Source organism: Dromiciops gliroides, chromosome 2 (genome assembly GCF_019393635.1).
Source record: "Dromiciops gliroides isolate mDroGli1 chromosome 2, mDroGli1.pri, whole genome shotgun sequence".
NCBI lineage: Eukaryota > Metazoa > Chordata > Mammalia > Microbiotheria > Microbiotheriidae > Dromiciops > Dromiciops gliroides.
This window is the reverse complement of record NC_057862.1, coordinates 664,781,679-664,793,722: the sequence shown is the minus strand read 5'-3', so window position 1 is coordinate 664,793,722 and position 12,044 is coordinate 664,781,679. Positions and strand designations below refer to the sequence as shown.

General features: G+C 42.3%; 1 protein-coding gene across 1 annotated transcript in view; it reads left to right on the top strand.

The window, feature by feature from the left end:
• KDM3A (lysine demethylase 3A) overlaps positions 1–12,044 on the top strand; it is an 83,262-nt gene that overhangs the window by 37,440 nt on the left and 33,778 nt on the right. The window contains exons 7-10 of the mRNA XM_043983033.1: positions 195–267; positions 489–577; positions 8,674–8,834; positions 9,120–9,685. Of these exons, the coding sequence (XP_043838968.1) occupies positions 195–267; positions 489–577; positions 8,674–8,834; positions 9,120–9,685 (889 nt within the window). The remainder of the gene's footprint in view (positions 1–194; positions 268–488; positions 578–8,673; positions 8,835–9,119; positions 9,686–12,044) is intronic.

Sequence of the window (12,044 nt, the reverse complement as noted above, 5' to 3'; positions counted from 1 at the left end):
CATTAACAGGGAGTTTCCTAACAATTTGAGATGCCATTATCGTGGACTGTGAGCTTAAAGATCATTATTGGCTCCCTGCTAGAGTTCCACAATTGGCATTTGCCCTAGAGTAAAAAGGTTTAGAAAATTTCCTCCAAATAAAAAACTTGCTTTAAAATTTCTGCTTGCTTACTCTTTTTATTCCTTGTTCAAAGATTCCAGCTCTAAAAATTGTTGATCCAGCACTGATTCATGTTGAAGTTGTACATGACAGCCTTGGGAATTGTGGTAAGAGTTATTTCATTTTTCCCATGCATGACTTGCCTTCATTTCTATATTAGAAAAAAAGGAGACTCACAGTCTTATTTTTTAATATTTTATTCCCTTCCCCATTACATGTAAAAAAAATTTTAAAGTTTTGAGTACCAAATTCTCCCCTACTTGCCATCCCTCCCCCCCCCTTTCCCCCCGACATAAGCAATCTGACAAAAGTGTTGACTTTTTTTCAGGAAAAGCTAAAAGAGTAAGTGCTGTAAAACGAAAGTCTTCTGAAAACAAAGGAGTCCTTGTGACAAAGCATCCAAGATCTTGCTCTGAGGTAACCCAGGATTTCTTTTTACTAGATATTAAAAATGGCAAGTGCCATGAAGTGCTAATGTTTAGGATTTCTCTTTTGCCCTCTTATTTACCAGGCACAGATTGTGGCTATAATTCTTCAATACCTTTAGGTGGTGATAACACAGATTTCTAGTTATTTTCTTTGTATAAAAAGGTCTTTTGCTGGCAGGTCTAGTATCACATAACACATGCCTGTCCTCAAGTCAACTAACTAAAATTCAAGCTTGAATTGCTTAAAACTGTACTATGACTTTAGGACTACCCTGTATGTTAAATGGTTGGCCCTGTTTTGCCTTGTGTCCCATAACAGCACAAGGGCTGTATCAGAAGCCTCCCTCCAAATAACTGGTGATCTTGAGTCTTGAAATTTAATAAGAACAATGATCAAATCCAGTTGGAGAACACTCACAAAGTTACAAACTACCCTTGTAATTAACCTGTACCAGAGCTCAAAATTCTCTTTTGTGTTCAACTAGCTTTCTGTTTGAACTCACAATGCTTGTTCTTTTTTTTGGGGGGGGGGCAGGGCAATGAGGGTGACTTGCCCAGGGTCACACAACCAGTAAGTGTCAAGTGTCTGAGACTGGATTTGAACTCAGGTCCTCCTGAAACCAGGGCCAGTGGGTGCTTTATCCACTGTGCCACGTAGCTGCCCCCTCTTTTTTAAAACAAGAAATCATATAATGCCAAGATTTCAAAAAACATTACCCCAGTACTAGCTGTGTTATGTGGGTAATTGCTTATAAAGTCATTATCAGAATCACTTTAGTGCTCATGGTGTTTAGCTGGGTTTGATACAAAGTCCCATCCTATAGGAACTTTGACCTATAGCTAGCTACACTGATACAATTAGGACTGTTCCTTGGGTAACAGCCAGAGTTTGAATGAAGGGCGAGGAGCTGTGTCCAGACAGTCTAAGGAAGGCCCCAGGAAATGGTCAGGTGTGGAAGTGGAGATGAGAGCCCCAACTCAGACCTGCATGTGAACCTAGGGCCATTTTAAATGGTGGGATGCACCCTGGTATCAAAAGTTAGAACCAGAACACAGTGGGGTATAGAGTTGAAATAATATCAGTCTGGCTATTCAGACAGGACATCAGGAGCCCAGGACCTTTGGCAAGAGAAGAGCCAGGAATTCCTAATTTATTGATCTGAGTGTGATTGAGTCTGACTGAGAAGTTAAAGGAAAGTAGGGAAATGTGAAGGTTAAATATAACAATAGGGGTGAACAGTACAGTTATTGACAACTGAATAACACAAAACGTAGAGAGAATAAAGAACTGTCCAACAGTCTAAGCAAGCAGTTGATGATACAAGGAAAGGTATATGTCTCATAATTAGAGGATTTTTATATTAATACTTTTGAATATTTTAATTAGGTGCTTAAAACAACTCTATAAATAGGGTACATATTTTTATCTTTATTTGGTATGAAGACCAAGATCAGAAGAGGTTATGACTTGGAAGATCACACCAGGAATGGAAAAAGCATTGACATCCAGCAATTCATTTATCAAGAGTAATGACATGGGCAGCTAAGTGGTGCAGTTGTTAAAGCCCCGGCCCTGGATTCAGGAGGACCTGAGTTCAAATCCGGACTCAGACACTTGACACTTATTAGCTGTGTGACCCTAGGCAAGTCACTTAACCCCAAATGCCTCACCAAAAAAGAAAGAAAGAAAGAAAGAAAAGAATGGGGGAAAAAGAGTAATGACACTAATTTCATTAGGGATCTTAATGAGGATGGTTTTTATGGGAATAAGTGGCATCATTGGTATAATCTGGTTGCATGTATTTGTTTAGGGGAAGGAGTTGGTGGGAAGCAATTTCATAGAAGGTTAAGGAGTGAATATGATAGTCATCTTCCCAGTGTGGTATTTTTATTTTGTTTTCATATGTTAAGTTGCAAAATGAGATCCTTACCTGAAAGTAAAGTTGATAGTGTGAAGAGTCAATGTCTTTTGGCAAAGGGAGATCATGAAGAAAGTACAATTTGGGTCTTAGATTATAAGATTCAGTAAAGAGTCTGTAGAGGTATTGTGAATGAAAATAGATAACTAATAACATATTTGAAGGAGGGTTAGTAAGATGTAGAATTAAAACCAGCATGAATTTTGTAGGGGCCAAATTTAATATGGGGAAAGTTAATTGGGTGGCTCGATGTAATATTGGAGTTCAGAAAATAATGAAAGGGGCAGCTAGGTAGATAAAACACTGGCCCTGGATTCAGGAGGATCTGAGTTCTAATCCAGCCTCAGACGCATAACACACACTAGCTGTGTGACCCTGGGCAAGTCACTTAACCCCAATTGCTGCACAAAAAACAAAACAAAAACAAAAGTCCTAATAATAAGATAACCCTCATTGCCCGGCAAAAAAAAGAAAGAAAGAAAGAAAATAATGAGGGACCTCTAGGTCCAAAGTTTCCTCCCTTCCAAACTGCCTTTTTTAGTTATTTCTCCCAGGCCAAGAAGAAAGGAGCTTCACGGCCTCTTTTACACCAACAAGCCAGGCTTTATTAATGGGGATAAAATATACAGCAAAGGTGAAGTTAATAAAGCCCGGGACAAGGGAACAGGGGAAGAGAAAACTGGATAAGCTCCCTGGCTCTAGCAAAGACTGTCTCAATTCCTAAACTTGCTTTCAGCTCAGCTAATTTGAAGAGCTGGCCTTGTTAACTCACCACCTGGGGTACTAGTTTCTATGGGAGTCAGCTGTGCAGCCCCTTTCCAGTCCGGTCCTTCAAGTTGTATGGCTACGATTGGTCTCCCTGCCTCAGGGCAGGCCAGGTGTGGCCTATATCTAATCATCCAAGTAGTTACTTAGTTTCTCAAACAATACTAAATCAATTAGGTGGGACCCCTGGGCATCTGCCAAATTCCATTATTTTATCACAATTTGTTAGGTGCCTTAAGGTGACCTCTGCCCCCCACTTTAGTCCAATTTAAAACAAGTTAAACTAGATCTCTGATATCATTAGCTTAGGTCAGTGGCAGGCTTTGTGCTCTCACAGTGGAAATTATGGATATCTGACCTCCGTGGAAATAGAGTAAATCCTTTCATTGTACATGTATGGTGAGTGTGCAGTAGAAATCTGTCATCTTTTCTCTCAAGCAGATTTTGTTGAGAGTTTGTAGGTTGAGAGGACCACGTGGGGAGAACTTATAGATCTAGTATGTTAGAAAGCACTGACTGGAGGCTAATTTTTGATTTAGTTTGATGATTGATTTCAGTGCCATATTATATACTGTAGTGAAACTTGTAGTATGATGGAAGTTACTTCCCCTAAGGTGTTTCTTTTGGTGTTTAAGATAGGATCTTGAACCCTTTACACTATTTTGAGGAGTTCCAGCATCAACTTTTCCTGAAGGTCTCCTGCCATTCCTCAAATTGATCAGGTTTGCTTGGTTACTAGGGAAAGAATCTGCTGAGGAATGTGAGCCAACAATTTCCTATTTTTAAAAGTGAGATCATGTACTCGCATTGTGAGTCTCTGTGTGCTGGCAGGGCTGAACTATTGTCATGAAAAGTGTAGAAGACCACCAAGAAAAAAATTTCAGGTAATTAACCCCTTCACTAACCAGAGACTAGTGCTTCGGTTCTTGTTAAATGTATATGAAAAATGATTTGGGGATTGTCTGCCTGCCCTTGTTGATAAGCCTGTGGAAATGTGAATATTACTTTAGTCCATTTTCTGTTTAAGAGAAAATCAACCAGTTTGGCTAGATCTGGTCTATGTTAGCAGAATAATATTTTTACTGCCTTTTCTTGTCCTTGAATCTCATCCAAGGTCAATGGTAATTGACTCTTCCACTTAAAAACGGCTGAGCTCAGTGATGTCCATCTCTTGGGAAGTTTCTTGGGAAGAGATTATCCACAATTGTTTCTCAGTATTGACCACTTGTAGCTTTATATTGAATAAGCTCAGTAAAAGTTTGTAGTTGATCTTTCTAGACATGGCAGAGGCCTGGAAAAAGAAAAGCGTTGGAAAAGATGAATGGCGGTCTTACGCTAATTGTTAGGCATCCAAGTTGTCATTGCCAGCTCTAACAAACTAGGGTGCTCAGGACAGGCGAGCCTTCTTGAATAAAGAAACATTGGAAGTGACTTGATGTCATCCTTAGGTGGCTTATTTAGTTGGGTTTGGGGGGGGGGGCAATGAGGGTTAAGGGACTTGCCCAGGGTCACACAGCTAGTATGTGTCAAGTGTCTGAGGCCGGATTTGAACTCAGGTCCTCCTGAATCCAGGGCCAGTGCATCACCTAGCTGCCCCTAGGTGGCTTATTTAGGAATGAGTAGCATCCTAGAATCATTGGAATCTTAGAGTGGACATAATTCCAGTTCAGTGAATACTGTCCTTTTATAGGGGAGCACCCTTGAGGCCAGAGGAGGTGAGTGAGCCACTCCAGAAGCACACAGTTAGCCAGGGACAGATCTGCCACTAAAATTCAGATTTTGTAGCTCCTAATTCAGTATTCCTCCCTTGTAGGAAAGTAATAACTAATTAATTAAAAGGTTCTGAGAGGAAACTTAGCAGTTGTGAAGAACGGCTCCTTCAAAACATAAAAGGACTTGATTCCCTATTAATGTTAAATAGGAACATGTCAAATGTTTTTAACAATGAGAAAAGATTTGATGATGATTTAAAAAGAGAATCAGGTGTAAAAAAAAAAAATCCATATACTTCTGAGGTTTATTTACTAAGCAGCTGCCAGGAAGCTTTTCTTAAGACTGGAATAGATGGTACCAGCAAAATATTGATTGTCTTAGTCAACATTTGGTTTAAATTAAAAATATTCTTTAGTACATTTGTCGCGAAAAAATTTTTAAGTCCGACGGAAGAATGAAAATAACAAAAGTTTCCAGGCTGAAACAAATAGGTTTATTGAGAGAGGGCCAGTCCCTCAACAAAACCGGTCATCCAGGCTTTGGGCCTGAAAGACCCAGAAATACAAACTACATAGGTTTATATACCCCGGGGGGGGGGGGGGTATCTAAAATTAGGACATAGTCTTGAGTAATAACGAGGGATCAGCACTATTATATCAATAGGGTGGATCATTGTTAGGCCAGTGTAAAGCGGCATGAACAGTAGGCCAGTGTAAAGCGGCGTGAACAGTATTACTGACCACCTACAGACCCTGTGACATTTCCTAGGGCGGATATCACAAGATGTACTACACTATGTCATAGGAAAATTGAGAAACATGGAAAAAGGACTTGACCTACTAACCTTATGCAATCTATATGAATCACAATTATTTTTTTGTTAATATATTGAATATTATTTTAATTAAAGCACTTAAAACTATAGTAAATCTCTTATAACTAAGGGACGGGGAAAATCTCACTCACACATTAAAGTTTTCTTAATGTAATCTTGTAGTTAAGAAATAGCAGGGGCAGCTAGGTGGCGCAGTGGATAGAGCACCAGCCCTGGAGTCAGGAGGACCTGAGTTCAAATCCGGCCTCAGACACTTAACACTTACTAGCTGTGTGACCCTGGGCAAGTCACTTAACCCCAACTGCCTCACTAAAAACAAACAAACAAACAAAAGAAATAGCTAGCCCACTGAAGACTCTCGCCATCATTTCTCCTTTAGATTTATTCCATCACAAAAAGACACATGAAATGGTGGGTTGGGGATAAAGAGCTAAGTGACGGTGGCAGAAGAGAGCTTTGTGAGACTTCTGGTCACTTAAAGCAGTCAGAGATATGGGGTATGTAGCCGTCTCTGCTTTAGCCACAGATCGCGCAGCTGTGGCTTAGGACTCACTTTATTCTCTTACTACCAAGTTCTTTGGTGCTGGGGCATATTTAGACTGTGTCTGAGTTCATTACTAAATATAGAATACTTTTGTGAAGCCAAGTGTACCCTACTTTGGATCGGGCAGCTGTCGCTGTCTTTGTTGGCTCTAGGCCGCTGAGAACTAATATCTCTACCAGGGTACACATCTTTTGTGAACCAGGGTTCTTCAGAGCTGTGTCCATTAACTCTTTGTGGATCCTATTCTAGTTTTAAAATTTTTATTTATTTATTTAGGATTTTCCCCAAGTTACATGTGGAAAAAAAACAAAAAACGAATTTTTTTTCCACATCGATTTTTTTTTTTTTGTTTTGTTTTTGTTTGTTTTTTGTTTGTTTGTTTGCAGGCAATGGGGGTTAAGTGACTTGCCCAGGGTCACACAGCTAGTAAGTGTCAAGTGTCTGAGGCCGGATTTGAACTCAGGTACTCCTGAATCCAGGGCTGGTGCTTTAACCACTGCGCCATCTAGCTGCCCCCTCACATCGATTTTTTTAAAACTTTGTGTTCCAAATTTTCTTCCTGCTCACCCCTCCCTAAGAAATCAAGCAAGTCATTATAAGTTATATATGTGCAGTCATGCAAAATATCTTCACATTAGTGAGGTTGTGAAAGAAAACAGACAATATAACTTTAGAAAGAGGAACTAACAGGGGCAGCTAGGTGTCAAAGTGGATAGAGCACTAGCCCTAGGTTCAGGAGGACCTGAGTTCATATTTGGCCTCAGACACTTGACACTTACTAGCTGTGTGATCCTGGGCAAGTCAACCCCAACTGCCTCACCAAAAAAAAAAAAACAATTAACAAAAAAATTTATGCCAATCTATTCAGATACCATCAGTTCTTTCTGTGTAGATGGTTTACATTTTTCTTCTTATTTTTTTTGGGGGGGGTGAGGCAATTGGGGTTAAGTGACTTGCCCAGGGTCACACAGCTAGTAAGTGTCAAGTGTCTGAGGCCGGATTTGTACTCAGGTCTTCCTGAATCCAGGGCCAGCGCTCTATCCACTGGACCACCTAGCTGTCTCCAGTTTGCATTTTTCAAATGTCCTTCTGATAGCATCCTGCTCATCATTTCTTTTATATCCTATTCTATTTTTTTTTAATTAATACATTTTTAAAAACTCAGTATTTTAAAAACTCAGTATTTCCAATTACATGTAAAGATAGTTTTCAGCATTCATTTAAAACATTTTTTTAAACATTTTAACATTTAAAACATTTTTTTTAATGGGGCAGTGAGGGTTAAGTGACTTGCTCAAGGTCACACAGCTAGTAAGTGTCAGGTGTCTGAGGCTGGATTTGAACTTGGGTCCTCCTTAATCCAGGGCCAGTGCTCTATCTATCCACTGTGCCACCTAGCTGCCCCCAGCATTCATTTTTATAAGATTTTGAGTTCCAGATTTTTCTCCCTCCCCTAACCACTCCCGAAGATATCAAGCAATCTGATAGGTTATACACGTACAATCATGTTAAACAAATTCCCACATTAGTCATGTTGTAAGAGAAGAATCAGACCAAAAAGGGAAAACCACAAGAAAGAAAAAAAACAACAAAAAAAGTGAAAATATGATTCAATCTGCATTCAGATTCCATAGTTCTTTCGATACGGAGAGTATCTTCCACCATGAGTTTTGGAATTGTCTTTGATCATTCTATTGCTGAGAAGAGCTAAGTCCATCATAGTTGATCATGGCACAATGTTGCTATTACTGTGTACAATGTTCTCTTGGTTCTTCTCACTTCAGTCAGCATCAGTTCATGTATTTTTTTCCAGGTTTTTCTGAAATCTGCCTGCTCATCATTTCTTATAACACACTTGTATTCCATTACATTCATATACCACAAGTTGTTCAGCTATTCCCCAGTTGATGGACATTACCTCAATTTGTGGGTCCTATAACTTCTCTGCCTTCTGTTATCTTATTTTTATAATGTAGGATGTAATGAGCATGTGATTACTTTTTTCCAGTTGCCCAGGGGGAAACCTTAATTCATCATGATGTGTATTGTGGGAAGATTTAAATGTCATAACAATCTGAAAAAATTTTAAAAGCTTCTGGAAAAAGATTCTTGCCATCAGATGATAGCACTTGATCAGTTCACAATCTTTGTAGGCTTTGACTATTTCTGTTGCTTTGAGATATATTGCAGTTTCTGTTTGTAACAACTTCTGGTTGTCAGTATTGATCTGAGGTAGCATTTTGCTGAAAGTTGGAGATCATTTCCAGAAAAGTCATGCTAGCGTGATTGTTTGTGTTGGTATCTTTCAGGCGTCTTCCAGTCCAGGTCCTGTGCAGTCAGTTCCCACGACAGTTCTTAGGGAAGTACTTCCTGGGTGCACTGCAACAACTCCACCTAGCAAGAACCTCAGACAAAGCACTCCGCGAGCAGCTAATTCTCCACCTAATGTTGGAGCAAAATCTCCTCAAGGGTAAGTAGGTTAAATATCAACATTTGAAAAACAGTGGTTCCCAGTGCCCTGATCTTATTTTGACTGAGGAGGCCACAGAGGAGATAATACCCAAGGAACTGTCCAGTGTTCTGAAGATCAGGGAGACTACAATAGCACTTGAAAAATGCTAGTCTTGGGCTCTTTTATAGCCATTCCCTAGGTTGCCTCAAGAGAACCATGTTCTTGGGTTGGGGAGTTGAGTTTTAGGAGCCGTGCTTCCATTTATAGCTTTTCTGGTTCCTGTTCTGTATTTATGTCCTTCAGAGATCACGCACAGAGTTTACCTGAAGGGTTTTCTTCCTGTTTAAACATAAAGACCAAGATAGCGAGAGAGAGCCCAGACGGAGAGGCACTTTGTGAGCAGTCGGCCGACACTGGAGCAGAGGACCTGCCAAAACTGAGCGAACCCACAGTGAACTATACCCAGTTGAAGACTTTGAACCGACTTCCTTTGACCAGTACACAAAATTATAATGAAAGGGACAAGAAAAACACAATTGACTCCTTGGTCCAATCCTCTGTGGATTTTCATTTGGAGGATTTACCGCCCCTCACACAGAAACTACAGGAGTCTTCCCAGGAAGGATCGGAGGCAACAGAGACTTCTGAATCGCAGAAGGACCTGGACTGTAAACCTTCCACATCGGCTGTTTGTGCTGCCCCTGCCAGTGAGCCTGCAGGGAAAGCCCCTCTGCCTGGCCAGCCAAACAGCCCTGAGAACTCTCCCTTTGTGTGTCCTTCCCTCTGGGGGACACCCAAAGAAACTCTGGCCAGTGGGAGGCAGGAGAGTGATAGCGGGCATATGGGAAGTGGCAGCAAAGTCCACAATGGTGAGTGTTCGCTCGTCCACTCTTGGGGGATGGACCTTTTTCACCTCTTACCTCTCTGACTCCCTTAGCCCAAGCAGCCTTCCTTAAGTGAACTGCAAGCTCTTTTAGGGCAAAGACAGTCTTACTCATCCTGTTCATTTTTGTGTTTCCTCTTCCTTGTACTCTTGATTACTGTGAACACCAGTGAAATGTCTCTGGGAAGACTGACCACATTTCACAATCCCATTTAGTTCAGCACATTAAGCTCTGAGTGCTATGCAAGGGAGATGGGAGATAACAGGAGGAAATTATCCTGAAATACCAAAATCATAATAATTTTGGAGTAGTGAGGTAGAGTAGAGTGTGGGTTCATGGCCCAGCCTTTTCACTTAATACCGTGGGCTCTTGCACACTCTCTTTCCTCTTTGGGTTTTCAAAATGATGTCATCTCCTAGTTCCTCCATTTAAAACTTCCCATATCATTCTTCTTAGCTGGTTCATCAACCACAGCATGCTCCCCAATTGTTTCTCAAGGCTTTGTTTACTTTAAGATACACAAAATGTATTGAAATACAGTTAATAAAAATATTTTTAAAACGATTCACTGAAAAAAGCCAAAAACCGATTCACTGACACTAGGATTAGACCCATTATTCTGTTCTCTGATTAGCTCCCATGGGTGTAATTCTCTGTATGCAGATGGTTCACAGATCTAGACGTCCGGCTCTACACTTCCCTCTGGGACAGTCCCAGAGACATCTCCAGCTCACTGTGTCTCCGCATAAACTTCTTGTCCCCACTGTTCCCCCGGCCATCTTGGCTTCCACTCCTCACTTTTCCTCACCGCTTCTCTCCTGCTAGTTGTCACATCTTGCTGTTTCTACTTGGACACATACCCTCCTTCCCCCATTTCTCTCCTTGTTCAGCTCTCACTTTAGGGGAGGCCTGTTTGGTTTAGCAGGAGGCGAGAGGGAGCAACATTATCTGCTGCCTCATAGGTTGAGAAGGAGGGTTTGGTAGTGGAGAGCTAGGGGTGGAAGGAGTGACTCAGAGCAGCTGAGAAAATCAAACCCCAAAAACACTCATTAAGCACGTACCATGTATTGGCTGAGCACTGAGGATAGAGACAGGCACAACCAGTCCTGCCCTGAAGGAGCTCACCCTCTAAGGAGAGGAGACAAACCCCGGGGACAAACCAGGGTCTAGACAGGATTGATTCATGAGAGAATCTCAGAGGGAGAAGGGTTTGAGCTGAGCCTTAAAGAGAAGCGGGCAGGCAGAGATGGAGAGGGAAGATGCTTCAGGTTGGGGAGGGGGGGCGGGACAGCAGGAAGAGGCCAGCGTAGCTAAGCTAAGTCTAGAGCAGTCGAGGATCTAGAAGGGGATGGAGCTGGAGGGGTCAGCGTCAGGGCTGATGAAGACTCTTATTGAGGATGGGGAGATCCTCTTTGGAGGCAGCAAGGAAGGAGCCACTAGAGAGGGGGAGGGTGAAGATCTGAGTTTGGGGAGGGTGAAGATCTGAGTTTGGGGAGGAAGACTGGTTGAGGCTGTAAAGCCCCCTTTGGGGCAAAGAGATCAGCACCAGGCTCCCCCTCAACCTCTCCTCTCTATGCCTGTTCTTATATGAGGGGCCCAGAACATTCACTCCAATCCTGGTGCCTCCTTGAGCCCAGTGACTGTCCTTCACTCCACCCCATCTCCATGTGTGGTGATCATCACCCCTGCATTTCACTATGACTCACAAGTGTTCTCTCTTCTTCCCTGGTCACCAGTTCTCACACTGCCTTCGCTGATTAGAACCCACCACTCCACCCCTCTCTGACTCAGCTCTCTTAACCCTGTACTCTCTCCATCCCCACCTCAGGCCTGCCGTGCCTCCACCTGCCTCCCTTTCCAACCTCAATTGCATAGCTCACTATTTGAACTCCAAACTGTTCCCTTGGCCTATTGTTGGTCATCACTTGCCAAACCCCTCACCCCTCATTCACTCCCACTATTCATGTCATCCAACTCCCAGCAGGCCCTCACTGGGGCGAGGCCCTCCCCCAGTGTCTCCCTGACAGAACCAGAGAAGCCGCGTCACACTCTCTTCCCTCTTCAGACCTCCTCTCTAAGTCTCCCTCTCTCAGAGGAGGCCTGTGTGAGGACATTCCACAAACTCCCTCATCTCCAAAGTCTTTGGCTTCCTTGGCTACTCTCAAGTCTGATGAATGACTCACCCCAACTCTCTTTAGCTGGGGCAGTGAGGGTTAAGTGACTTGCCCAGGGTCACACAGCTAGTAAGTGTTAAGTGTCTGAGGCTGGATTTGAACTCAGGTACTCCTGACTCCAGGGCCAGTACTCTATCCACTGCGCCACCTAGCTGCCCCCATGGTGATCA